Source organism: Dipteris shenzhenensis, chromosome 16 (genome assembly GCF_047967505.1).
Source record: "Dipteris shenzhenensis isolate YYH24624 ecotype China chromosome 16, Dip_SZ_1.0, whole genome shotgun sequence".
Lineage (NCBI taxonomy): Eukaryota > Viridiplantae > Streptophyta > Polypodiopsida > Gleicheniales > Dipteridaceae > Dipteris > Dipteris shenzhenensis.
The window spans coordinates 56,262,366-56,290,199 of record NC_141611.1 but is presented as its reverse complement, the minus strand read 5'-3'; the positions used below and the strand labels follow the sequence as shown (position 1 = coordinate 56,290,199).

The 27,834-nt window shown below is 47.0% G+C and overlaps 1 protein-coding gene and 1 pseudogene across 2 annotated transcripts in view; both read left to right on the top strand.

The window, feature by feature from the left end:
• FVE (Transducin family protein / WD-40 repeat family protein) overlaps nucleotides 1-27,834 on the top strand; it is a 127,733-nt gene that overhangs the window by 6,950 nt on the left and 92,949 nt on the right. For both annotated transcript variants that reach the window (XM_087386887.1, XM_087386885.1), the window contains 3 exons: nucleotides 14,732-14,795; nucleotides 27,550-27,636; nucleotides 27,745-27,807. In XM_087386887.1, the coding sequence (XP_087243013.1) occupies nucleotides 14,732-14,795; nucleotides 27,550-27,636; nucleotides 27,745-27,807 (214 nt within the window). The remainder of the gene's footprint in view (nucleotides 1-14,731; nucleotides 14,796-27,549; nucleotides 27,637-27,744; nucleotides 27,808-27,834) is intronic.
• LOC147893169 (uncharacterized) lies at nucleotides 7,319-12,104 on the top strand (annotated as a pseudogene).

Below are 27,834 nucleotides of genomic sequence, written 5' to 3'. Positions count from 1 at the left end.
TTCATTATCTCCACCAGGGTCTTATTTTGAGTGGGAGGGGATGTCACGATCTGTGACGTATTCCTTTCTCTATATCTAGACTTATGGATGGTTTGATGAATGGACACTTGTGGAAGGGTATGCCCTTTTGATGGGACACTTCCTATGAGGCACAACCCTTGCCCTTTTGATGGGACACTTCCTATGAGGCACAACCCTTCACAAGAGACATTCTATTGAAGAGACATTTCTATTGTAATGTACCCTCTCATCAAGGGTCACACCCTTCACAAGGGGTACACACCTCTTCATGCACACACACTTTGGAGTACACACCTTTTCATGTGTGACTCTTCACTCTCTATATAAGAGAGGCCCAATTGTATGGATGACACACAACGGATACCCTACAGACATTCAAGCAATACAATTATTCCTTGTTCTCTGCTATTTCAGTCTCCTTTCTGTTCCTTAGCACATTTCTGAATATAGTAAATCTAGGATTTCTTACACACCTCCGGAGTGCCGAGTGAAACTCAGTACAAAGACTTTGTATAAATGGATGCTCAAGTATGTGTGGGTGTGCGGATTTGTATGTGTGAGAGCATACTTTTATACTATGGTCTACACCCACTGTTGGGCGCTGATGATGTTAGTGGGGATGTCATAGTAGCTAGTCCTTGCTATGCGTGATGGAGTTTATGGTTTTCAATCTGATGAGTGACTCTCGTGAGATTGAAACTGCACTATGTTGTGTTTTTAGAGGATGAGTTTGGGAATGTTCCTGGATTCATCTAGGTATATTTAAATCCCGACTTATATTGCAATACATTAGGCATGCAGTCCTTCTTAAGACAAAGTAATCGCCTCCGACCTCGAGAAGAATCCTGAATCTTGCTTTAGGTGGCCAAGAGACTTAGCCCTAGTAATTGCTTTGACTGAACTTTTAAATCGTGACTTATATTGCAACACTTGAAAACGACAGGCACATGTGACATAGTCCTCCTTAAGACAAAGTAGGAAACATTTCTTTGGAATTGACCAAAAGGGGAACCTAGCGGATTCTAAGGTTTTACCTCTATGGTGGCCTTCAAATCCTTCCCCACGTGAAGCAGAAGCTCCTGTTTTCTTAACTTTTCCCGAGGCAGCCACAACGTCCATGGCTTGAGCTCATTTCACTTTTCAGATCCTTTTCCCCACGAGATGGCCTCCGGAGCTTGATCTGTCATATGGGATATCAGCTTCCCTGGATCATCGAAGTTGGGGATAGGCAAATGTGAGGCCACGATTTCTGGAATGAATAAAAGCTGAAACAAACCACAACACGCAATTTTCTTTGTTTTCTTTGGCTGATACACAAAACATGAACCCACAATCTGAGATATATAGAAAGAAGCCAAAGAAACTCAGTATAATCCTCGCAAAACAGCTCTAGGAAGAGCTGCACACATCCAGCCTATGCTGTGCAAAACTACAGCCAACTAAGCTGTATAGAACTGAAAATTGTAGCCCTGTATCTTGCTCCTGCATGCTTTGAAGACACAGCTTTTGTGAGATGCGAGAATGAGCATCAAGTGAGTCCTTATATTTGTGCAGCTTGGAAGTTCATAAAAATCCTAAGAAACCTAGATTCATTGCAGTGGCTTGTAAGACTTCTCTATTGGCTGAGATACACAGCATCCGGGCCCGTCAGGCAGAGCTGACACATTACACCCAGGAGCAGGCCCGCATTATACAGGAGCAGGGCACCCTTATCCAGGGACTCAGACACGACATCACACAGCTTCGAGAGGAGCTCGGGACCCTCAGAGCAGCGCCTGGAGGGACCCCAGTCACAGAGATGGAGGCACAGATAGCCACGATACAGTCGGCGATAGTAGAGACGACTAGATGGGTGGACGTGGTAAAACGGGAGCCCGCAAAGGCAACCGTTTCAGCTGCCATACAGGAGCAGCGGCAGAGGGCTTCCAAGGCCCTCAACATCCGGATACGAGGGATCACGCGAGACAGCACCAACACCACTACGACGCCCATGGAGGAGGCGATTACCTTTGTGACCACCACTATGGGGGTCCCCGACCATCATAGTGTTAGAAAATAACCAACAGAGGGTACACGCAGCGGAAGACTTATAGTAATGCCCAGGAGCTCACACAGTGTGGTGTGGGTGTGGAATCACAAACTTCTTTACTTATGTGCATACAATAGGTGTGCAGACTCATCAATAGACAATGAACCAACCAAATAGAGAAACCACCAAAAAATATATATTTCCGTCCACAAATATGCACACAATACAAAAGAGACAGATCCAGAGTCCCACCAATGATGTGGTTCTCTGATCTTACCACAAGGTCCTTCTCCTATCTGTTGGCTATCTCTAGACTCGAGCCCGTGTGCTCCACCTTGAGCGTAAGTAGACTTTCCGTCTAGATCCCTTCCACCTTGCTGTCTTTGCACCAGCCTAGGTGGGCAGCACCCTCAGCTAAGTCTGCAGCTACTGTATGCTCTGTTCTCCTCCAGTGATGAGGCCCAAGACAAGATCCCTGCTGCTCCTTTCTGATGGGGTTTTTCTGCTGCTCCAAGTGATGTGAAATGAGGCCGAGGGCCTCTCCTTTTATAGGCCCCAAGGGGGCTGGCAAAAAACCGACCAGCCTGTTACAGACTGGCCGACCAGACTGGCCGACCAGTCTGTGGCTGGTCCAGCCCTAAAAGGGCACACCCCCCAGGGCTTTTGGCCCACACTTTCAGGGTCCTTTGGCCCTCCATTCAAGGCAGGTATCCAGCCTATAAAAGGCCTGCCTCCTGCCCACTGACAGCCACATTTCCTTCTGCACATGCTGCCATAACTGCGCCTCTGCCAGGCCCTCTCCCAGTTCCATGCAGAGCCGTACGCTGCTGATGTCCTCGCGCCCTTCCAGGTCAGATCTAGGGCTTGCTGTCCCCGCCTTCTGCTCCTCCACAGGTTCCGTCCTTTGCAGCCTTCTTCTCTTGTGAGGTGCTGCCCATGTGGCAGCCCCCTCTCTCTTTCTTCTCTGGGCATCTTCTGCCCTAGGTCTCCCTCCCCGCCGCACTCCTCATTTGGGGGCTTATAGATGGGGAGGTGACATTTCCAACACCCCCTCTCACCGACACATCTCAGCCCAATGCCAACACGACGATGCTCCAGTAACTCCCTGGTCGTAGTCCTCTGGAACTCTTTGATGTCGGAATCTTTTCCTGGCTTTTCATCCAGTGGCTCCTGCTCCATCAGGTCCGGTTCTGCTTCCGCACACCATCCTGTACACAGGTCCATCTTTGGTAGCACCTCCTGGTACCACCTCCTTCAGTCATGTTCCCGCCTCTGAACTCGAGCAATCCAGCTGTCACGATCTTCCAGTCGTCCCCCTCATAATGAGTGAACAACCTGGAGTCTTCCAGGCACCATGCTCTGAGGGTCTGTTTCAACCCGTCCTTCCTTTGGCAAGGTCTGCAACCAATGAATATTTCCAGATAACCTGGACCATGAACTCTTGCTGAGTTCTCAAGAAGGTACTCTTCTGGCTTCAGTACTCTTTGTCCATCACCTTCTAGCAATCTGCGTCCAAGATTTGAAGAAGCACCAATACTTCCCCTTCTGCCTTCGAAGAAGGCCAATTCCTTCCAATCTCTTATCACCTGAGACAAATGAAGAGCAGAATCTCTCCACAGCATGCTATAAAGGCTCAAATGCAGAATATCAAATACATACCAGACTGTTGTACTGCCTGAATGTTCGCTCTGAAAGCAAACTCTCATTAAGGCACCTACCAAGCGCTTGTGTGATCCTGTACTGTCCCCTTCTGAACTCCAGCATCCATCTGACCATGAGACCCCAGGGCCTTCCATGGAATCCACCCTCGTGTCAGTGTCAATAGCCACACACCTGGAAGGTACTAAGCACTCCATGCTGTCCTTCACCTTCACAAAGGCATCTGACTCCTCGTCGACCCACATCTCTATGTCAGACATCCTTACTGTGATTTCTGGATCAACATATCTGACCTCGGTAACACTCGGTGATGTCACCAGGAACAACTCTTCGATTACCACATTTGCTTTGGCCTTTCCCTCTGAACCTGAGTCAGACTCCTGTTTGTTTTTCAGATCCGCCTTTTTCTTTCTGCAGTCCTTTGCAAAATGTCCGGGCGTATCACAATAGAAACACTTCTTCTTGTGCTTTCTCTTCGAAGTCCCCTCGTCGTCAGAGTCGTCTTTATTGGACTTGCCACTGTTAGGCTTGCCCTTTCCTTTGCCAGTGGAATCCTTCACCAGCATCGCCTTGTCATCTTTATCCTCGTTGTAGAGCTTCTCCCGAGCTTCCTCCTGTAGCAGTAATGGACACAACTTCTCAAACGTCAGAGGTTTGGTCCTCTGTCCTGCTGTCACAGCCGTAACAAAGCTCTTGAAACTCCGAGGCAGTGTCCTCAGTACCATCAAGGCCAGATGGCATGAGTCTGTCTTCTGACCAATTACTGTCAGCTGATTCCTCACCACCTTGACCTTCGTCAAATGGTTATGTACCATATCTCCTTCTTCCATATCAAGATTGTAGAGTTGATGCTGAAGAAGCACGATCCGGGAGGTATTGTCTGTCTCGTACAGATCCTTCAGGGTGGCCCACGCCTCTACTGACGTCTCGGCCAGCTGGATATGCGGAAGAACGGAGTCCGCCGTAGTCCCTATGATTATTGCCAGGGCATGGGCATCTCTTTCTTCCCAAGCTTCAAGCTCCTCTCTGTCTACTGCCATGAGTACCTCCCCTTACTGTCCACCATGTCCTCCGGCTTCGACTCCTCTCCTGTGGTCAGCTTCCACAACTTCCGAGCCACTAAATGACTCCGGATCTTCACTTTCCAGATCGGGTAATTAGTCCCGTCCAGGTTCCTAGACTCTCCAAAATTAGGGATAGTGAAAGAGAGAAAACTGGGGGAGGAGGAAGGGAAAGCCGGGGCTGAAGAGGCTGTAGAGGTCGACATCTCTGTTGTTTATACCACACAGCAAAGTCAACCAAACTCAATTTCAGTAAACCAAAACTCTGAACGCACCTGACTGAACCTGAGTCACCCTCCTTCTCGCAAGGGCACAATCCTCCAGTCGTGGAAGTCGATTCCCTAGAGCTTTTGAATCAGGGTCGTCCTTCAGCAAGGTCCCTGCCTTCAGGCTCCCACACCTGTGAGCCTCCTACCTGGGCTCTGATACCATGTTAGAAAATACCGAACAGAGGGTACACGCAGCGGAAGACTTATAGTAATGCCCAGGAGCTCACACAGTGTGGTGTGGGTGTGGAATCACAAACTTCTTTACTTATGTGCATACAATAGGTGTGCAGACTCATCAATAGACAATGAACCAACCAGATAGAGAAACCACCAAAAAATATATATTTCCGTCCACAAATATGGACACAATACAAAAGAGACAGATCCAGAGTCCCACCAATGATGTGGTCCTCTGATCTTACCACAAGGTCCTTCTCCTATCTGCTGGCTATCTCTAGACTCGAGCCCGCGTGCTCCACCTTGAGCGTAAGTAGACTTTCCGTCTAGATCCCTTCCACCTTGCTGTCTTTGCACCAGCCTAGGTGGGCAGCACCCTCAGCTAAGTCTGCAGCTACTGTATGCTCTGTTCTCCTCCAGTGATGAGGCCCAAGACAAGATCCCTGCTGCTCCTTTCTGATGGGGTTTTTCTGCTGCTCCAAGTGATGTGAAATGAGGCCCAGGGACTCTCCTTTTATAGGCCCCAAGGGGGCTGGCAAAAAACCGACCAGCCTGTTACAGACTGGCCGACCAGACTGGCTGACCAGTCGGTGGCTGGTCCAGCCCTAAAAGGGCACACCCCCCAGGGCTTTTGGCCCACACTTTCAGGGTCCTTTGGCCCTCCATTCAAGGCAGGTATCCAGCCTATAAAAGGCCTGCCTCCTGCCCACTGACAGCCACATTTCCTTCTGCACATGCTGCCATAACTGCGCCTCTGCCAGGCCCTCTCCCAGTTCCGTGCAGAGCCATACGCTGCTGATGTCATCGCGCCCTGCCAAGTCAGATCTAGGGCTTGCTGTCCCCGCCTTCTGCTCCTTCCACAGGTTCCGTCCTTTGCAGCCTTCTTCTCTTGTGAGGTGCTGCCTATGTGGCAGCCCCCTCTCTCTTTCTTCTCTGGGCATCTTCTGCCCTAGGTCTCCCTCCCCCATGCACTCCTCATTTGGGGGCTTACAGATGGGGAGGTGACCTTTCCAACACATAGAGGGAGCATGGCGTGTTGGGAGAGATCCCAACCGAGAGCAGCCTCTAGTCATTCGCTTCAGAGATTCACATGGTTGTCTAGCGACACTCCGACGCCGAGCCTCTCTACGAGAGCATCCCACCCTGTCCATGGACGAGGACTTGACACCACTACAGATGGAGGAGCGACGAGTTCTTCTGCAGCAGCGGGATGTTGCCCGCAAGGAGGGGAAATGACCGAGATGGTAGGTTGTTGACCGGACCCGTCAGGCTCCCACCCGTATCCCCTAGGGGGATGGGGCCTATGAGACTCAGGTTTTTGAGACCCTAGACTGCACCATTTGGAACTGTAATGGCACCTTATGGTCAGACCCTTCTCTGAGTCTTATACAGGACGAGACAGTCTTTTACACGGAGACACACCAAAGCCCAGAGCGTCCACTACCGATAGTCAGTGGCTACACATGGGAGTCAGCCTTCAGGGATGAGACGAGGGATACAGGAGAAGTACGAGGCTCCCACCCGTATCCCCTAGGGGGACGGGGCCTATGAGACTCAGGTTTTCGAGACCCTAGACTGCACCATTTGGAACTGTAATGGCACCTTGTGGTCAGACCCAGGGAACTTCTCAGAGTCTTATACAGGACGAGACAGTCTTTTACACGGAGACACACCAGAGCCCAGAGTGTCCACTACCGATAGTCAGTGGCTACACATGGGAGTTAGCCTTCAGGGATGAGACGAGGGATACAGGAGAAGTACGAGGATCAAGCGGGGTCGCAGTATTGTACAGGTCTTCCCCCGCTGGAGCCATCTCCATTGAGAGGAAGGACGTACACTCCTGATTCATGTGGATCCCGATCCGATGCACAGACACCCGTGACCTTTTCATAGCAATATGCTACTTCTCGCCAGACACATCCCACTTTGCCAGAGTGGCACGAGAAGAGGGTGAGACATCGCCATATGCACCCTTACTTCAGGATATCCCAGACCTTTCAGCCCGCGGGGAAGTTCTCCTTGTTGGGGACTTCAACGCCAAGAAGAGTACGCGACAGGCACCACTACTGGACTTCCGAGACGACTCTATCATGCTGCAAGACATGGACCTCGACGGAGCAGGTATGACTAGGACCTCATCGGACCGACACAGGCCTGTTACACCATATGGACACGCGCTCCTTGATTTGGGCAAGATGCATGATCTCATCATCTACAATGGGCTCGACCTATGGCCCTCCTTAGGTGGTTTTACTTGCTTCCCACATGGGGGGGGCACTAGTGTAGTAGATTACATCATGGGATCCCCTACCTTCACTTCATGTATCACCGACTTCACCGTAGCACCACTCCCTCCAGGAGCTGATCACACATACCTATTCTTCACTATCGCCACCCCATGCTTAGCCACACCACACACACCACATAGGAAGCACGACACCTACCACGACATACACTTTGATCACAGCCTCTCACCGGCCTACTCTGGACGTCTAAATAGACTCCTAACGTACATTGATCACATACCACTCACAGAGGACCGTGCTGCCCTGATTAGTCGCACACTCCACGAGGCTGCCCTCCAAATCTTTCCCCACACCACACGGTCCACTAGACCACCACCTCTTGGTTCTGTACCCTGCAACAATTGGTACGATGCGGAGTGCAAGGCTTATCGCCGACAGCTCCGATTTGAAACCAGATGTCACCTCCCGAACACACCAAACATGGTACGCAAGTACCGATGTCTCGTATGTCGGAAGAAGCAGGCATTTCTTCGTCGAAATGAGGAGGAGCTGCTGCACATCTTGTACAGCAGCAACTCTTAAGGATTTTTTTCGGAGATTCCTTGAGTGTAGGTCCCCATCACCCCTCACCGACACGAGAGTCTGGCACACGTATGCACACCATCTGTATGATGTCCCACACCAGCCCACTCCAGACCTCATACTCACACCTTGTCCCACCACTTGCACGTTGTTCACCAGAGGGGGAGTCAAGGACGCGACATTGAAATTGCACAATGGCTGAGCTAAGGATCACGAGGGGCTATGCACTGAGTTTATCGCATATGGGATCGACACGTTAGCCCCGATCCTAGCAAAGCTATTCAATGACGCTGTTTGCCTTGGCTTCCCCCGCACTTGGACACTCAACACAATCACCCCCATCCACAAGGTAGGGGATCCCATGGACCCGAGTAACTACAGGACTATCATGATTGGACATGTGATGTCCAAGATCTATGCAGCTGTATTGGATGCATCGGTCAGCCTGTTCGCAGAGATGAGAGGGCTCAGAGCAGAGGGTCAGGCGAGACCATGGGACTATGGATCACATACTCACACTCAGGAGTGTCATTGAGGAGGCCAGATCACGGAAGGAGAGGGTATATTGTTGCTTTGTGGATTTCCGCAAAGCCTTTGACACAGTACCTCGAGCTCGTCTTATCACACGCCTAGAGACCTTGGGATTTGATCAGGAGATCATCTGGGCAGTCATGGCACTGTATGAGAGTCTCAGGCCGAGTTCGTACATGCGCAGGTTGGACAGATGAGATCCTGCGTACCATAGGGGTTAAACAAGGTTGTCCCTTATCACCGACCCTGTTTGGCCTCTACATCGATGAGCTTGAGACGTTCATGGGGATGTTCGGAGGGACCGGTTGCTCACTTGCCGGGATCATCATCAGGATTCTTCTTTATGCAGATGACGTGGCACTCTTGTCGTCCACACCCGAGGGGCTCCAGCGACACCTGGATGCACTGCAGGCTTTTTGTTTATCCCATGATTTGGAGGTCAACCTTGGCAAGACCAAGGTCACGATCTTTAACACCTCTCGAACAAACATGCAACGGAAACAGTTTACTTTTACTTTGGGTGGGTCACCAGTTGAGATCGTATCCTCATACACTTACTTGGGGGTCATCTTCTCCGGCCCGATCTTCACGATGAGACTAGCAATGCAGGCCAGACTGAGCTAGGGGATACGCCTCACTGGCTCGGCTAGAGAGAAAGTGCTTTCACTCCCACTTCTAAGACCCTCGGACCAAGGCTCTTCTCTTCGACTCCTTGGTCCAACCAGCCGGTATGTATGGCAGCCCTTGTTGGGGGCCTGACATGTTAGAGATAGAGTGGACATGGGTGGAGCGCTTGCAGATCGTCATGCTCTCACGGATGATCGGGGGGAAACCGTATGTACCACATCACATCATTCAGGCCGAGTTTGGTGCTTCTCCACTCCAGCTAGATGCAGCCTTTCAGACCATCACATATCTACACCGGGTTAGATGAGTTTCTACAGAGATTACTGTCTTCGCATTTCGGAGGAGGGATTCATCACACCACCGGGGTACACTGAGCTTCATATGCCTCACTCACTACGGATCTCCATCGGACAGTTTCGGGTATCATCACACAGCCTCCGCATAGAGAGCAGCAGAGCAGAGGGGATTCCTAGGGAGCGTCACTTATGCATATTGTGTGACTGTTAGGAGGTTGAGTCGGAGGAGCATTTTATTTTTCAGGTACCCAGTGTACTACGAGATCCGAGGTCGCTACCACTGCCTCTTCAGAGATGGCTCCGGGGTCCTTTCCAGATTCCTCGCCTACCCAGATCAGAGATGCCTCCCAGCCTTCATTCACGAGGGAATCCGACATAGAGAGTACTTACTTAGGCGACGGGGCTTGGCCACATCATCAGACACCTCTCAGAGCAGGATCACAGAGTTCTTCCCATCGAGTGACATTGATCGTCCAGTCTCTAGCTGTTGACGTGACAGAGACCCCGATGCGACGATCGTAGCACGACACATGAGACATCGAGGGGACACACAGATCACTCTGGGGGACCTCCCGTCATTGTTTAGACCCGAGATACGTCCCACGGGAGTCACGGTGGCCTTGGTCTTGCGTCGAGCCTCGTCCAGGAGACCGAGACGCACGGCACCCCTTGACGGGCACTAGCGTCCCATCACCGGCTATGCACCAGCCAGGGGGACATGACATACGGAGGATTCCGCTCCGCTCCAGTCCTTTTCTTTTCATTGTTACATCCAGATGTATTTTATGTATGATCAGACTTAGGATTCAGCATGGGTGATGATGCTCGTTTCAGTAGCTCCACCCTTATTGTGATTTGTATCAGGTTTTCTTTCAGTCTCATAGACCCATCGGTCTTCCGAAGACTCTAATAAAATTTCTTTCTTTTCTTTCTAACAGATGTCTCAAATCTAAATTTGTATGATTGGACATATTCTAGTCTTGCATGGACTCCGAGACTGATGCCAGGCCCTTGAGATTCTAGAGCAAGGAGACTCACGTTATTTGGGATACATATTACTAGTATAGTAGATAAATTCTAACTACTAACTATATGTATGTATATCATATGTTGAAGTCTTGGAGATACGCTTGAGCTTCATGAATGCTGCGCTGCTGAAATTCTTGGGAGTGTATATATATATATAGAGAGAGAGAGAGAGAGAGAGAGAGAGAGAGAGAGAGTTATTGCTTCAAGGCCATTTTACGAACTGTCCATGAGCTTTGGAGAAACTTAGTGAGAGAAGCTGATGTTCCAGTAGATTTAAGTTGGACCTCAAATTACTCTTCCTAATTTTAAGGGATTAGAGGAGCACCACGGAGTGTGCTCCTTTGTGTTGGAAAATGGCATGTTGTCTTGTAGAAAAGGGTATCTGTTGAGCATTTATGGGTGTGGAGACCTTTTACCCATGGTTTAGACATCGCATAGACTTTGTACCTGGGGCCCAACCTATTAGTGTTCCACCTTATAGGATGAGTCAGCTTGAGGAGGATGAGTTAGCTTCACAGCTACATGATTATTTGAAAATGGGCTATATTCGCCCAAGTAAATCACCTTGGGGAGCACCTGTCCTCTTAAGAAAGAAGAAGGATTCTACATGGAATATATAGGCAACTGCCTCCATGTTGGTAGATCCCAGATCCACAATCATCTCCATGATTATCTTAATCAGTCACCTCCTATGATCACTCACACATCACACCAACCTGACATACCTAATTGCCAAGTCACTAGAACCTTCTAGCACATCTACAAGCACTGTTTGTGAAGGGCCTAGTAGAGAGCCCTAGAGAGAGATTGCTTGGACTCCGAGGCGAGATCAACTGGAAGGTGGCTGAGGAGGTTCAAGAGGTCTTGGATTAGGAGGCCATGTTAGGACTACGATAGACTTGGAAGATCTGAAGTCACGAATAGGAAAGCTTGTTTCACAAGTTTTCAACTATAGATATGAAAAAGATATATGTAAAATTTTAAGAGTTGAAAAATTAGCCTTGCATTTTGATTTTTGTTGGATGAAATCTAAAAAGCAAGACTTGGGTTTGAAAAAGAAGGTGCACAAAAGTTATAGCTGTTGAAGATGTCCTTTTTTGGTTGAACTTCCTTCTAGATAATTTGTTCATAACTCTAGGAGACTCTTTATTTCAACAAAGCATTTGTATTCCAATGGGCACTAATTGTGCTGTTTTCTGAGCAAATTTCTACCTGTTTACTTATGAATTTGAGTTTATGGAGCGTTTCATATCTTGTGAGATTTGTCCAATTGTTCTTCATAAACTAAGTCAAGTTAGGAGATTCACAGATGACTTATTTGTCCTAGACATTCCAAAATTTAAAGATTTAATGCACAAAGATCCAAACTCTTTTGGTGGAGGAATTTATCGTCGAGAGTTTTGTGAACTTAATTGTACAGCTAGTGGAAGCTTTCGTAGTTTCTTGGACCACAGCATTACTCATCTTCCTTAAGTTTAGAAGTTGATATCTATGATAAACGACAACAACCTGAGTGTGGGTTTGTATGTGTGAGAGCATATGTTCATACATGTTCTACACCCACTGTTGGGCGCTGATGACATCGGTGGGGATGTCATAGTAGCTAGTCCCTGCTATGCGTGATGGAGTTTATGGTTTTCAACCTTATGAGTGACTATCATGAGATTTAAACTGCACTATGTTGTGTTTTTAGTTTGGGCATGTTCCTGGACTGATCTAGGTCTATGCCTCACATTGACTCAAACATCTCTGATATGGCTAGATATGGAGTGATTACTTCCCAAATTTATAGGTTTTCTTGTCTTTGCACAAGTAAGAGTGCATTTATCTCTCAATTTAGTAGTTTAATTCTAGGTCTATAATACAAGAAAAGTAATGAAGAAAGTCCGCTTTGTCCTTCATTGTAGTCGCTATATCTTCAGAATTTCGGCTTTGGGTATGTTTAGGATCCTTGAACATAGAATCAAAATCCAAAGTGGGGAGCTTCATAGCTCATTTTCTTTTTAATTCTTAGATTTTGTTCTATTTTTGGAATCCATGTACTCTTAGGTACCTGTTTTAGTCGTATGAAGGTATATCCCTAATAGAGCAGAAGAGGTAATAGGGCAGGTCGACCTAGTCTGTGAAAACAGCTGACCTAACAGGGCTGACTTGGGGTCTGCCAGAGCAGACCTGTCTTCCTGACTTGTAGGACTAGATAAGAAACAGGGCTGCCACATGGGCAGCACATGGGCTGCCACGTGGGCAGCACATCCAGAAGGCTACATGGCTAGTGGGAGCTTCCCTGGAGGACAGCAATGCTATGGAACAGCCACATTGTCATGCAGGACCAGTACGGCGCAGTCTGGTGCAGGTTTGTTGGCCTGGAACAGGTCGTCATGAGACCGTGATAAAGCAGGGAATGGCACCCGCTGCACGTGTTTGTATGAAACTGTACCAGGTGTTTGCAGGCAGGAGCAGGTCCAGGAAGCAGGTGGGCTACCTCGAGAAGAATGGCAACTGATTGGAGAGCTGTTTGGACGAGGTATAGGGCCTGGAAACAGGTAGGGGCTGAGTTGGATGGGCCCAGGCCAGTGGCAGGCTGCCACCTGGCCAGGCGGGACAAGCTTGCCCCTGTGTGAGTTGAGATCTCATCTCTGGGCACTCAGCATTAAACCATGGGCTTTGGGGCATTGTCCCAGCTGGGGGGCAGTGCTGCGGATTGAGTCCAGGCATGGGAATGATCTGGTGCAAGCATCTTGACCCACCTCTACAAAGTGTCTACTAAGACTTGGGCATCTTGACCCACCTCTACAAAGTGTCTGCATCATCTCCAATGGAGGTGGGGAACTCAAGAGACAGGTGGTTCGTATAGATCGCTGCACAACGGCCATCTTTGAAGGCAGTATATATGATCAGGTTGTGTACTGCTTCCATCTTCAAAAGATATCGTGCATACCGTGTCACATGTGCATCCCTCTCCCAAGCTCTGTTGGGTCCATCTCTGGTACTCTGAGGGGGTCCGATTTAAAGACTAGTAGGCCCACTTGTCGGCTCCTTTTACAAGCATTGAATTCACCTAGGAGGAGAATCCACTTTTGTCTAGAGAACTCCATGATATCATTGTGTATCATCTCATATGGGCTATGGCCCTTTGTGTTGACCTCATGAGCGTAGGATGATGTATCCGGTGGAAAGTAACACCCTGCAATGAACATCGGCCGTGCGGTTGTATCGTGACAGAACTTGTATGCACATGTGTTGTGCGTGCTCCTCCTTTGACATCACAGATATGACCGGTCTTAAATGCGATTTGAAGAGAACTGCTATGCCCCTAGAGCCTTGTATCCCACTCTCTCTCCTCATCTCCTTTCTGTGATCCCATGTATGTCGAATACTATGTAAGGTAGCCATCTTTGTGGATTCTTGTGTGTCTTAGTGTAAAAGACAACGTCTCTGTTTGTGTAAGTCTTTGAAATCCCTCCTGGATCGGACCAAAGGGTGCCATTACAGCTCCTTGCCATACAATACCATCAAAGGGAGGGGATGATCTGAGTGATGGCAGCAAGACAAGAGAGAATTGGGCTGCATACAAAGATGATAAGGTGATTATTTGAGAAAAAAGAGAGAGAGATGCGGACGGCACACGTCAGTGTCGGGCCTATAGGACGGGGTTACAGAATAGATTGAACATGGCTTTGTGTTATAGGCGACCTGAGTGGCTCTTTACTTGGTCTGTTGTACAAGGGATCACCCCATATTGTCTTTGTATCCTTTCTTGGAGAGTCATATTTTTACCATGGTGTGTCCGTAGCGCTAGGGTGTTTTAATTATCTTTTGTCGGGGGGGGGGGGGTTTTCAAAAGTGCAACAAAGGCCCACATAACTTGAGTTTTATTTTACATTTCTGATAGCTTCATGTGAATGTATATCATGAACTTTTACGCCCCCCTCAAAAGTAAAAGCGAAAATAAAAGAGTGTCTTTTATGGCTCAAAACTTTTGAGGTCTCAAATAAAATGCCTTTCATATTGATTTAGCTTGGCCATACTTGCTAATGCAAAAGTAGATTAAGATGACAACTCTTTAAGGTTGGTGTGGCTGTTTGCATTCTTGAAGTTGGATTATTCATCTTTCCCTTCGATATTGTCGGCAATGCTAGAGATTTGAATGTTGACTTATGGCATTGCTATTTTATGTGGTGTTAAGAAAATTTGTTGGTTGTAGGTGGGGTTCCCAATTAGAGCAAGCGACTTACAAAAATCGTCAACGCTTGTACTTGTCTGAGCAGGTATACTTTTTTTTGTGTGGTTTAGAGGAGTTTGTGCATGTTTCTTTTTAATGATCTAATTTTTGAAGAACCTTGCAACTTCAAGCTTGTCTCTTCTAGTTTTTGAAGAACCTTGCTAGTTTTTCCATCTAATAGTAAATTATTTCTTGATTTGCACCTTGAAGAGTTCTTCCATCCTCCTTTGCTTATTACAATCATCTTTAGGGTAAATCATATGAACCAACGCGTGGACCTTTAGGTCTTTCACCAAAGATTGGGTTATTAGATAGATCTAGTTATGGTGTATAAGGATTTTATCTAGGGGTTCTAGACCAATGTGACAATGAGTTATGAGGATATTGTAACAACTTTTTGATACAAGAACAACTAAACAGACAAGATGATGCGATATCCTGAAGTTTTCTTCCTTGTAATGGAGTGTGGGCAACACAAATGATGGTAAGCAGAAATTCTTGCTGGCATTTTGAGTCAAGGCAAAAGAGTGAGCACTAAACGAGCCAGGGCTGATATACTAAACTAGGAAATTACTACTATGTGCCTAAGTCTTTGTGGAAACCCTTAAGGCCAAACGTGGGAAGTTTGCTCCACCCGCAGTGTACTGGGAAATGATTAATGCAAAACCAAGGGCTAACCCCAATAACTCATTCCAACTACAACAACTCTTCTCATTGATACCTAAAAATTTGTCCCTCAATCAGATGGCATTATTCTTTTCCTTAAGCTTGGAGAGAGAGCAACTCTATAAAATTGTCCTTTGTAAGCTTTTGGAGAAGACGGTTGATACATTCATTATGAGGAGATTAAAAATTAAGACGTCCTTACCTAATAATCTCTCATATTCGAATCGGTAATGCACTTCATTATAGTGTATGAAAGAAAGAAGATCCTTTAGGATTATACGCAAGGAAGGGCTCCCTTGGATTGCTACTCTAGCTACCATATTCTGAAATGCGTAGAGATCAAACAATGGGTTTCTTGTAAAAACATGATCGAGCCAAAGATTCAAGTAGTATCAAGAGTAGATCTCCATCAAAGCTTTTCCATGCTCCCACTTACAATACATAGTGCCCATAGGATACCCTAGTATCCTCTTGACTACCTTTCGATGTATTGGAATTTGGGTTTTAGATGGCACCTACACCCTGCGAGCAGATTTATTCCAATTACTGTGTGCACCAGTTGCAATACAAAATAAATTCAAGGTTTTCGGAGGAAGTGAGAGTTTGTGGAGTGGCATTCAGAAACAAGTAGTAGTGTCATTAGCCAGCTCACTGTCCAAGATCTTCTCATCCTGTGTCAGGGGAAGTCTCATGTAATATGCAACAGTAATCTGATCGTGTAATTCAGCAAGACCTTCTTTAAACCTTTAGCGAGGAATTAGCATAATCCACCATAGAGAGAGAAAGGAGATGAGGGTAGAGAGAGAAAGAGTAGAGTCGACAACCGATTGGGTCCTTGTACCCACTGAGGGCCCCCTCCCCCAATCAGGGGAGAATCTGCTTTATACTTGGAGAACTGAGAAATACAAAGAACACTCTTCAAGAGAGCACGGAAACGCGCTTTTGAAGAGCTCACTCTGCACACGTATAGCAGACCCAAAGACCTGAGAGGTAACACCGACCAATACCGAGACCTTGATGCTGTCCACACTGACAATGTAGGACGCTTCTGCAAGGCAAGGGAGAGGCTTGTGCTGTCCACCGGAATGCAGGGTTACTGCATGAGTGAGAGAGTGAAATCTAGGAGTGATAGATCCTAAATGAGAGTTGAGAGATGACTGAAGTATAGACCTGAGAGAGAGCTGTGTAAAACTGTAAAAGATAACTGAAAAGAGCTGCTGAAACAGACCCCAAACCTTACTCTGCTCGCTGTCCCGAATCCCCGTCTGATGCGTTGCGTGAACACCTTCACAGAGGGCTGAATTGATGCCAAAGGCTGATGCTGGTCAGAGGGTCACTGGGGGTGAGTGTCAGCTGTTCAGAGGGGGCTGAGGAGGAGCTGTAGGAGGCTGAAGTTCTGAGGTAACTGAATGAGGAAGGAGGCAAGGGGCTCCCCCATAAATAGGGGGTTGGGGCTGAGCCAACCTGCCCTAAACAAGCCGACTTCTAGTCGGCTGTTAAGGGCTGGCTTTGCAGCCCTTTTCCCCATAAAAGCCCACCTTGGGTGGGGTGCAGGGCAGCCTATATAAGCAGCCCTCCCCCAGCCCATTCCCTCTCATATGTTCCAGCCCTGAGGGGGTCCAGAAGGGCTCCTATCCTAGGTTGGACCTAGACCTATCACTAAACCTAAGATGGAAATCACTAACCTACTGTTCTCCAATGGGTACGAGTGAACAAGAACTGATCTTCTGACTTGACCTAATGCTGAGAGACTGACTTACGAAGCTTATGCTTGACTGTCCTTGGACAAGGGCTTACAAAGGGGTCACAGCATACGACAAAATCTCCGATTAGGGAACTATTACACACTTGTCGATGTAGCTAGTGTGTCACTTTGCACCCAAGTGCAAGGGTGCATGTGACATTTCCTCCTTCTTAACTTGGTGGTAGATTCATTTTTTCCAAGTAGCCCGCCAATATCTGGGGAAACTCTTGGAAAAAATCTTCATCCAACCACACTGCTTCATGGGTACCTCGATCATAGAACTTGGTGCAAAACTCCCAGATCCTGCGTCGTGACCCATGCTTGAATTTATGAAGAAGGATTTGTTCTGGTTGCAAAACTTCAGCTTCATCAAGAACTTCAGGTTGTTGCTCGTCGAAAATCTCTGAAAGAGGAGGTCCAAAATATGGCTTCAACCAAGCTACATGAAGCACATTGTGAATAGTCCAATTGTCTGGAAGGCGTAACTTCATTGAGACATGTTGATCTTTAGAATAATAGGGAATGGTACGAAGCTCCTAAGGACAGCTTATGGCATCGCTTGCCCACGTGCTTCAATCTTTGCTTGATAATGCATAAATACACCCATTGACCCTCTTTATACTGGACATCTCAAGAAGGCGGCGGATAAAAAAAACAAAAGGAAGGAGTTCGACTCAGATTCAGAGGGTGATACAAAGGCCAAAGTAAATGTGGTAATCGAAGAGTTGTTCCTAGTGACATCTCCGTGTGTTACTGAGATTAGATATGTTGACCTAGAAACCACAGTGAGGATGTCTAACCTTGAGATGTGGGTCGACGAGGAGTCAAAGACATTTGTGAAGGTGACAAATAGCATGGAGTGCTTGGTATCTTCTAGGTGTGTGGCTGTTGACACGAGGGTGGATTCCATGGAGTGCCCTTGGGTCTCATGTTCAGATGGATGCTGTACTCAGAAGGGGACAATACAGGATTACACAGGCTATTGGTGTGTAACTCGATGAGGTGCATGGTTTGCTTTTAGAGCATGCTCTTCATTTGTCTCAGGTAATGCGAGATTGGAAGGAATTGGCCTTCTTTGAAGGTGGAAGGGGAAGTGTGGGTGCTTCTTCAAATCTCGGCCACAGATTGCTGGAAGGTGATGGACAAAGTGTACTGTAGCCAGAAGAGTACTTGCTTGAGAGCTCAGCGAGAGTTCATGGTCTAGGTTATCTAGAGAAATTCGTTTGTTACAGACCTTGCCAAAGGAAGGACGGTTTGAAACAGACCCTTAGAGCATGGTACTTGGAAGACTCCAGATTGTTCACTTATTATGAGGGGGACAATTGGAAGATAGTGATGGCGGGATTGCTTGAGTTCGAAGGTAGGAACGTGATTGAAGGAGGTGGTGCCAGGAGGTGCTACCAAAGATGGACCTGTGTACCAGGATGGTGTGCGGAAGTGGAACTAGCTGAGGTAGTAGGAGCCACTGGATGAAAAGCCAACATCGAAATTTTCCAGAGGGGGATCACCTTGGATCAGCCAAGTGACAAGGCTGGTTGGGGCTGGTTAAGCCAGCCAACCAGGCCTTGGAAAGACCGGTCAAAAGGGCTGGGCCCTGCACAATGAAACAAAGGGCTCTTGCCCTGGTTTTGAGCCCCAGGAGGGGCCAAGAAAGTCGGCCAAGGAGGGAGTAGAAAACGGACGAGAATGCTGGGTCGGTCCACATACCAGCCGAGTGGGCCTATATAAGGAGGGCATTCAGCCCTCAGTTCTTATCCAGCCTAGCAGCTTTTGGAGGAACAGAAAGGAGGAGCATATCTACCATCCTTGGGCTTGTACACAGGAAGTGAAGGAAAGAGGTGTTGCTGCAGACTCAGCTCCAGGGAGAGGCTGAACCTAGGGTAGAAGGGTGCTGAGATCATTCTGGACGGAAGGTCTATAGAAGCTCGAGGTGGAGCATGCGGGCTCGAGTCTAGAGATAGCTGGCAGATAGGAGAAGGACCTTGTGGTAAGATCAGAGGACCACACGATTGGTGGGACTCTGGATCCATCTCTTTTGTATTGTGTCCATAGCTTTGGACGGAAATATATTATTTTGGTGGTTTCTCTATTTGGTTGGTTTGATGACTCTGCACATCTATTCTATGCACATAAGTTTAAGAAGTTTGTGATTCCACACCCCACACCACACTGTGTGAGCTCTTGGGCAATTCTATCAGTCTTCCGCTGTGCGTACCCTTTGTTGGGTGATTTCTAACAGTCCCCTACCTACCATCAAATTTAGACTGAGATTTTTCATGAATTCGGACATCTCATGAATCTCCTCTTTTATGGATTCTTGACTTCGTCTTAGATGGTTCATCCATCACAGGGAAGGTGACTGAAGGTCTAGTTTGCACCACAGGCATTTCACAGCTCAACTGCAACAACCTCTTTTGTTTCCTCTCCTTTTCCCTGGTGCTAGGTCACTGCCCCACCACCTACCTGGCTTGGAACCCCGCGCAGCAGGAAGTTGATGGCGTGGCATCCTAGGCGCCTCTTGGAGCAGCGTACGGGCGGCATTGAGGACTGCAGCAGCAGCCCATGTGCTGGGCACATGGACCATTATATAGGCCTGGCCCAAGCCGTCCAGATCAGCCAGGAAAGGCCGACCCAGCCTGGTCGGTTGGGGGCCCTGTAGGTCGGTGCCTAGATCAGGGAGCGGAGTCCCTGGTCGGCCACTATGAGGGGGCCTAGTCTCTCCTATAAAAATGTTGGAATGGTCACCTCCCCATCTGTAAGCCCCCATATGAGGAGAGTGTGTGTTAGAATTATAGATATAATTCAGCAGTGACCAATGTAATATAATAAGCTAGTTAGGGGCACTTTTCCCTCTTTAAGAGGTTTTCCCCTAACCGCAGTTAGTTCACTATGGTTAGTGACTATTAAGGTTTTGTCACTAGGACAAAACCTTCTCTCTCACTCATTGAGTTGTACTCTATACTCTCTTCTATTGCAACTCAGCTTTCAGCTTCCAAGCTTCCAGCTCTCACTCTCTCTTGCTCTCTCTCACTCACCATTCTCTCACATTTGGTATCAGAGCCAAGTTCAGCTCTCACATCCAGCCCATCAGCTCTTGTCCCTGCTGTAGCTCCCGCTCCTGCACCTGCATCAACGTACGTACAACTCGAAGTACAGCCAAGATTGTCCGTATAGTCCGTATGATTGTACGGAATCTGTACCTGCACGTACCATCGCTTTGACATTGTACCCTCTGTGGGCAGTTCGCTCGTACCTATCGTACCCTGCATCATTCCGTTGCGCCATCGCTGTTTGTACCTGCACTTGACCGTACAGCACGCACGCACCTGCAGCCTTACCTGCGCCGTTGCAGTTCGTCATTGTATAAATCGTTGTCACTGTACTGCACGTGTGGCGCTCCATTCGTACCATCGTTGTACTAGACCTGTTGCTCCCGTACGTTGGCCGTACGTACCTACACCCGCTGTACCAGCGTTGTACCTGCAGTCTCGTCGCCATAAATTCGAGACAGCCGTACAGTACTTCCGTACTGTCCTGCTTCCATACAGTACTTCCGTACTGTCTTGCTTCCGTACAGCAGGTAGTCCTCCGTACAATCTCTGATTCCGTACAGGAGGAATTTGCAGGTGATCTTTGGCAGGCACATCTTGCAGAAAGCCATAGTTTGGCTCAGTTTTTGGGAGTACATTTGGGGCATTTTGTTTGTTGCAGACATTGCAATCAAATTGCAGGATCTACTTCACAAATTTGGGGTATTTTCAGGTTCACAGTTACTTGCAAAGCAAACATTGTAGATAGATCTGCAAATTTGGTCTAAAATTTGGGGCTTTTGTTCAGAAATTGCAAATTTGGGGCTTTTGGTGAATTAGCCCCTTTCTGATTGCAATTTCAAGCTCGAAATTCGGGGCTTTCAGTTTTGCAGTACAATTTCTTGAAGAAATTTGGGGATTTTGTGATTACACTGCAATTTTGCAGTAAAATTTGGGGCTTTTGTAGACAGAGCACAATTCTTGCAACATTTGGGGCTTTTGATCAATTTGGCCCTTTCCGGTTGCAATTTTAGGCCTATTTTGGGGCTTTTGTGCTGGGAGAGCAATTTCCGGAGTTTTTAGTTCATACTGCCTTTCTTGGAGTGTTTTGCAGCACTTTTGGCAGATTCTGGAGAGCTTTTGATGCTTTGACAGATTTCTGACAGTGCAAGTACAGAAATCTAAGTTGCATTTACAGCCCGTGCTTGGCTGTGTTTTTTGGGAGTTGTGCATTTCATTCCCAGTAAGGGAATTCAGTTTTGTATCTGCTTCAATCTCTTTCTCAGATATGGCCCATCAAAATCAGAATGACTTCCAGTTCGGTGGTCTTTCACAGGAAGACAAGTTGGATGGTACCAACTACTCCCTCTGGAGTTTCATGGTACGCAATATTCTGATTTCTCGAAATTTATGGGATTATGTCAATGGGGATGAGATCCGACCAGTAGATATTGCACCTGCTACCCCTCCCCAGCAAGGAGGTGGAAGAGGTCGTGCACAGGATGTAGCTGCAGGACAAGTTGTTGGTGCAGCTACAGTCACTACTTCAGAGCAGAAGAGATGGGATTCACGGGATGCCTTAGCTTTGTCATGCATCTCTCTTTCAGTGAAAAGATTTATCATTCCGCATATCCGGTCGTGTAAGACCTCCAGGGCAGCGTGGGATATTTATGGGATTATGTCAATGGGGATGAGATCCGACCAGCAGATATTGCACCTGCTACCCCTCCCCAGCAAAGAGGTGGAAGAGGTCGTGCACAGGGTGCAGCTGCAGGACAAGTTGTTGGTGCAGCTACAGTCACTACTCCAGAGCAGAAGAGATGGGATTCATGGGATGCCTTAGCTTTGTCATGCATCTCTCTTTCAGTGAAAAGATTTATCATTCCGCATATCCGGTCGTGTAAGACCTCCAGGGCAGCGTGGGATATTTTGGAAAGCATGTATGCAGCTCGGATTGATGCAAGGGTATCTTTATTGAAAAGAGAGTTGAGTAATACACATATGGAAGAGGGTGACTCCATGTCAGTCCACCTCACAAAGCTACAGGATCTCAGAGAGCAATTGTTAAATATAGATGAAATTATTCCTGATTCAGAGATGATTACAACCACTGAATTCTCTTCCTGAGTCTTATCTCAGCTTTCATACCTCGCTGAACTTATCATTGAGGGGGTGCAAATCCTCTCACTTTTCATGAGTTGATAGGACTTCTGCTTCAGGAAGAGCAGACCAGGAAAAATTTGGCTTCACGTGTAGGTGAACAAGCCATGCTCTCAAAGTTTAAATAAAAAACAAAGGGACATGCAAAGACATCAGTAAATCAGCCTTCCAGTGGGTCAGGACAGCCTTCACAAAAGGCTAAAAATGATGCAAGTAAGCCCAAGAAGAAGGGTTTTTGTCACTACTGCAAAAAGCCAGGTCATCACATAGCAGAATGCAGGAAAAGGCTTGCAAAAGAAAAGAAAAACAGCTCCGGTATGGCTGTTTCAGATTCAGCTCCTCATGCATCTGACAGTGGGGATGCTGCAGCCAACTTTGTTGGACAGGATTATGCCTTTTTATCTTGCATTTCAGATTCTAGGCTGGCTGTTCCAGATGCTCGGGATAGTACAGCCACTTGCAGTGATGATACATATGCATTTTTGACTTGCAGTTATGACTCTTCTACGGATGCATTTGCTTTCAGTGTCAATGAAACACTGAACACTTGGTATTTTGACAGCGGTGCATCGAAGCACATCACTTCTAGGAAGTGTCTTTTTACTTCCTTACATCCACCTCCCATTGGTAAGAAAGTCACTTGTGCCAACAACTCATCATATTCAGTACATGGCACAGGAGATGTTGAGCTCACTGCCATTGATGGCTCAATTTTCAGACTTTCAGATGTCTTATATGTGCCTGGCATAACCAAAAATCTTCTTTCAGTGTCCACTCTTAACAGAGGTGGATTTCAGGTCATCTTTGAGGATGACAAATGTGCTGTCCGAGACAGGGAAGATGACTATGCCTTAAGGTTATCTGCTACTCTGCTGCGTGGGCTTTTTCAGCTTGATATTTTTGAGAAAAGAGCAGCCCATGCTCTTATAGTTTCTACCCCTACAGCTACCATGCAGAATGCAGAATTATGGCATGCCCGATATGGCCACATGCATTACAACAGCCTGATGACACTTCAGAAGTATTCCATGGTTGATGCATTGCCACCTCTTGAGATACCTCCTCCACATGCCTGTGAAGGGTGCATTTTGGGCAAGATGCATCGATTTCCCTTCAAAAAGGATGGTTCAGTTAAAGCTGTCCGCAAATTACAGCTTATACATAGTGATGTCTGTGGTCCCATGAGGACTCCATCGTTGGGTGGTCATCTCTACTTCGTTACATTTATTGATGACTACTCCAATTTTACTTGGGTTTATGGGCTGAAACACAAATATGAAGTGTTCACGGTGTTTAAACACTTTTCAGCCATGGTTGAAAATGAGACCGGACTCAAGATACAGACATTGCGCACATATAGAGGTGGGGAATACTTTGCAGAATTTGATGCTTTTCTGAAAGGCAAGGGTATTGTGCATCAGCTCACAGTCAGGCTGACCCCTCAGCAAAATGGCAAAGCTGAGAGGAAAAATAGAACCCTCATGGAGATGGACAGATGTATGCTGAAAAGCAAACACATGCCTCACAAATTCTGGCTTGAGGGTTTGATGTGTGCCAATTACATTTTGAATCGGGCTCCCACTAAGGCTTTAAAAACAAAAACTCCTTATGAGGTCTGGAATGACAGGAAGCCTTCAGTGGATTACTTCCGAGTCTTTGGATGCCTTGCTTATGCTCATGTGCCAGTTGAATTTAGGCACAAATTGTCTGATAAAGCCATTAAGTGCATATTTGTTGGGTACAGTGCAAAAAGCAAGGGGTACCGTCTCTACAATCCTACTACACGCAAGATCATAGTCAGTAGAGATGTGATATTTTCTGAAAATTCAGCTCACACTCAGGCTGAATTTCAAATGGCTTCTTCTTCAGAGGATGTCTTTGAGGGGTTGCTACCCATTGCCTTGGGTTCCCCTGCTGATTTTTCTAATGCAAATCAGAATTTACAGCAACCTCCAAATGCTTTAGTTCCACCATAGGATGTCTTGCCCCCTCCACAGGCAGTGGAACAAGTGGTGAGCAAGAAATTGCAGACATACATGCAGCAAAAACAGTCCCAAACTGGCTGTTACAGACTCTCAGGGAGAGTAAAATTGATGCTCCGTTACCTGGCAGGACTCGCAGTGCAGCAAGGCACATGGAAGGTGCTAATTCAGTGGAATCAGCACATGCAGGTACTCTTCTTGATGAGGAGGAGCCTGCCACATTCGAAGAGGCAAAGGATAATGTGCATTGGATGAATGCCATGCACGATGAGTTGCAGTCCATTGCAAAAAATCAGACTTGGGATGTTGTAGACTTGCCACAGGGTAAACATGCCATTGGCACACGATGGGTTTTCAAGGTCAAACGGAAGCCAGATGGCTTCATTGACAGATATAAGGCAAGGCTGGTTGCTAAAGGCTATGCTCAGGAAAAGGGCATAGATTATGAGGAGACATTTGCTCCTACATCCCGGATGACCACCATCCGATTAGTTATTGCAATGGCTGCCCATTTTGAGTGGAATGTTCATCAGTTGGACATCAAAACGGCCTTCTTAAATGGGGACTTGCTGGAAGAGGTGTATGTCAAACAACCTCCGGGCTTTGAAATTACAGCAAATGCACTTCAAGTATGCAAGCTCAACAAAGCTTTATATGGCCTGAAATAGGCCCCTCGTGCATGGTATGCCAAGATCCATGCCTTTTTGACCAGCAAGGGGCTGCACAATAGTCCTACTGAGAGCACCCTCTACATCAAGATGGATGGGGGGAAAATTTTAGTCATCCTTCTTTATGTCGATGACTTACTGCTCACAGGGTCCAATGAAGACAAAATTGCAGATTTCAAAGCTGATTTGCAGACCAACTTTGACATGTCAGATTTGGGGCTGCTTCACTTTTATTTGGGGATCCAGTTCTCTCATGAGAGACGTGGCAGTTTTATGTCTCAGTCCAAGTATGTTCAGAAACTCTTGGACAGATTTAACATGCATGAGTGTAAGCCCATAGCCACTCCCATGGAGCCGGGGTTGAAACTCACAATGCATGATGCAGGAGAATTAGTTGATGCCACACTTTACAGTCATGCTGTTGGATGCCTCATATATCTCTGCAACACTAGACCTGATATTCAGTTTGCAGTATCTCAGGTGAGCAGGTACATGCACAGCCCAAAAACTATGCATTGGCAAGCCCCTTGATCTGACACTTGTACCAAGTGGAAACAACCTCAACAATGAGGGATAAGGCATACAATGTGCAAATCTCTCTGACAAAATCAACTAACAGTGTAATGCAAATACTGCCCTGTGTAGAAATGACATACACAGATCCCAACGTACAAACACTCAATGAGGAACCTTTTGAGCACTGTCAACGATGGACAGTTAGGGACCGAGTAAACTCGATGCGCCCTGGCCAAGCGTGGCTCAACTGAGGTTCTCTGAGTGTTGCACAAGAAATGTGACCTGCAAGAAAATGTCACCTCCACACTGCGGAAATCGAGATAAATGTGTGCACTCTGGCACCACACTACCTCAAGGCATACAAAGCATCAACTGCCGGGCAAAAGCCCTATGATCTGCTCACCTGTAAACTGAGATTCAAACCCAGTAAAAGCATATATCCTCTGCAAGGTCAAGTCATTACCTTCCCAAAACAAAATAACTGTGCAATCAACCACACACTGTGGTTCTGGTCACCTCAAGCACGAGGTAGATGAAGGTACTTGCTGTACTTTCAAAAAAAAACACAGTTTTGAGAACTGAAAATGATCTTGAATGAAGAGCAGAGTGCTCTTTCTCCTTCTCTTTCTTCCCCAGAGAAAAAAAAAAAACTGATGTACCTGCTGTACTTTCGTACTTGTGTACCTGTGCAGGGTACAAATGTACCCGCTGTACCTGTGCAGGGTACAGATCCAAGGAGAAATTTCGAAATGTACTCCTCTGACGCAGATCCAAAAAAAAAAAAAAAAAAGCACCTTCCTGTCGAAAATCCCTGACACAGCTCCCTGTCACAGTCCGTACGGCGGCATCCGTACGGTACGGTCGCCTGTACGGTGTCCGTACGTCCGTACGGACGGCCGTACGTCCGTACGGTGGTGTACGGCGCGCGAAATGATGCGCTGCCTGCTGCCCGCCTGCGAAATGGCGCGCTGCTGCGCCCCCCGCGCTGCCTGCTGCAGCCCGCGCTGCTGCGGCGCTGCCGCCCTGCTGCTGCCCGCTCTGCCTCGCTGCAGCCCTGCTGGCCACTAGGGCAAAGAGGTAGGGAGTGGGTAGACGGAGTGGAGAGGGAGGGGTAGGCTCTGATACCAGTTGAAGGGGGAAGGTGAGTGGTAGAAGTACAAGAGGGAGAGAGTGAGAGAGAGAGAAGACTCCAAATGTGCGGGTGTGAAGTGACGAGCCACACCACAAACTCTTAAGTTTTATTAGGATTAGGTTTTTCCCCCTATGACTGTCTTAAGACAGTCATAGGTGTCATAACTTTAATAAAGGGGTGGCAATGTGCCTTTACCCCAACAGTCTCAAGGAAGGCATCTGCTGGTAGATGTTTTAGCAAGTGAGGGTGATTCCAACTTTTGTACTGCTTGGGGTCATTGACGCTTGCTTTACCCCAAGCGGGATGCTAGGGCTTGCCCTAAGGCTTAGCTGAAAGAATAAGGATGGGGCAAGGGTTTCTTTAGGGTCTTTATGTTCTTGCCTATTGAGACACCGGCTTGTAAAAAAAAGAAAGTTAACATGTGGTTGCAATTTTGTCTGTAAAACGCATTAGTATGCATGGTGGATTTGATGCTTCATCTTTTTTTGCATTGCTTATCATCAATTTTAAAACTGCACTTTCCATTTTGTTTTGTTATGATGAGATTGGGAGTTTTTCTCAGAGTTCTGTTAAGTGACCTCTGAATACACACATTTGTAATCGTGCCCTATTGCAGTTTTAGTTTTATATTGTAACAAGGTTGGAAATTTTTAGAATTGGCTGGTGTAAAACTGGAGATTACATTTTGCATTTATGATCAATAAATACACAGATGTCTGACTTAGAGTGGCTAATCTCTGCTATGCATGATGATGTTGATAATTTGTCACCTTGTAAGTCAGTATCATTGAATCGTAAGAATGCAATTTTAATATTGTTATCATATGGTGTTCTGTTTAAGGTGATTTCTAGTACATATATTTTCAATTCTGCTGGCCTTTGAGTGCTGTACTTCTTATGCAGACTGATGGTTCGGTACCAAATACACTGGTAATTGCAAATTGTGAGGTGGTAAAGCCCCGAGTTGCAGCAGCTGAACACATCTCGCAGGTACAGGTTTATGCTCTTTCTGCTGTTTTTTGGTTTTGGCACAATGCTTTAATACTGCAAACTGTAATGTCTTGTGACTCGGCAAGTGTGCGTTTTGCGATTTTGCAGTTTAATGAAGAGGCTAGGTCACCTTTTGTGAAGAAACACAAGACAATCATCCATCCGGGGGAGGTAACTTTACATTGATCATCATTTGTT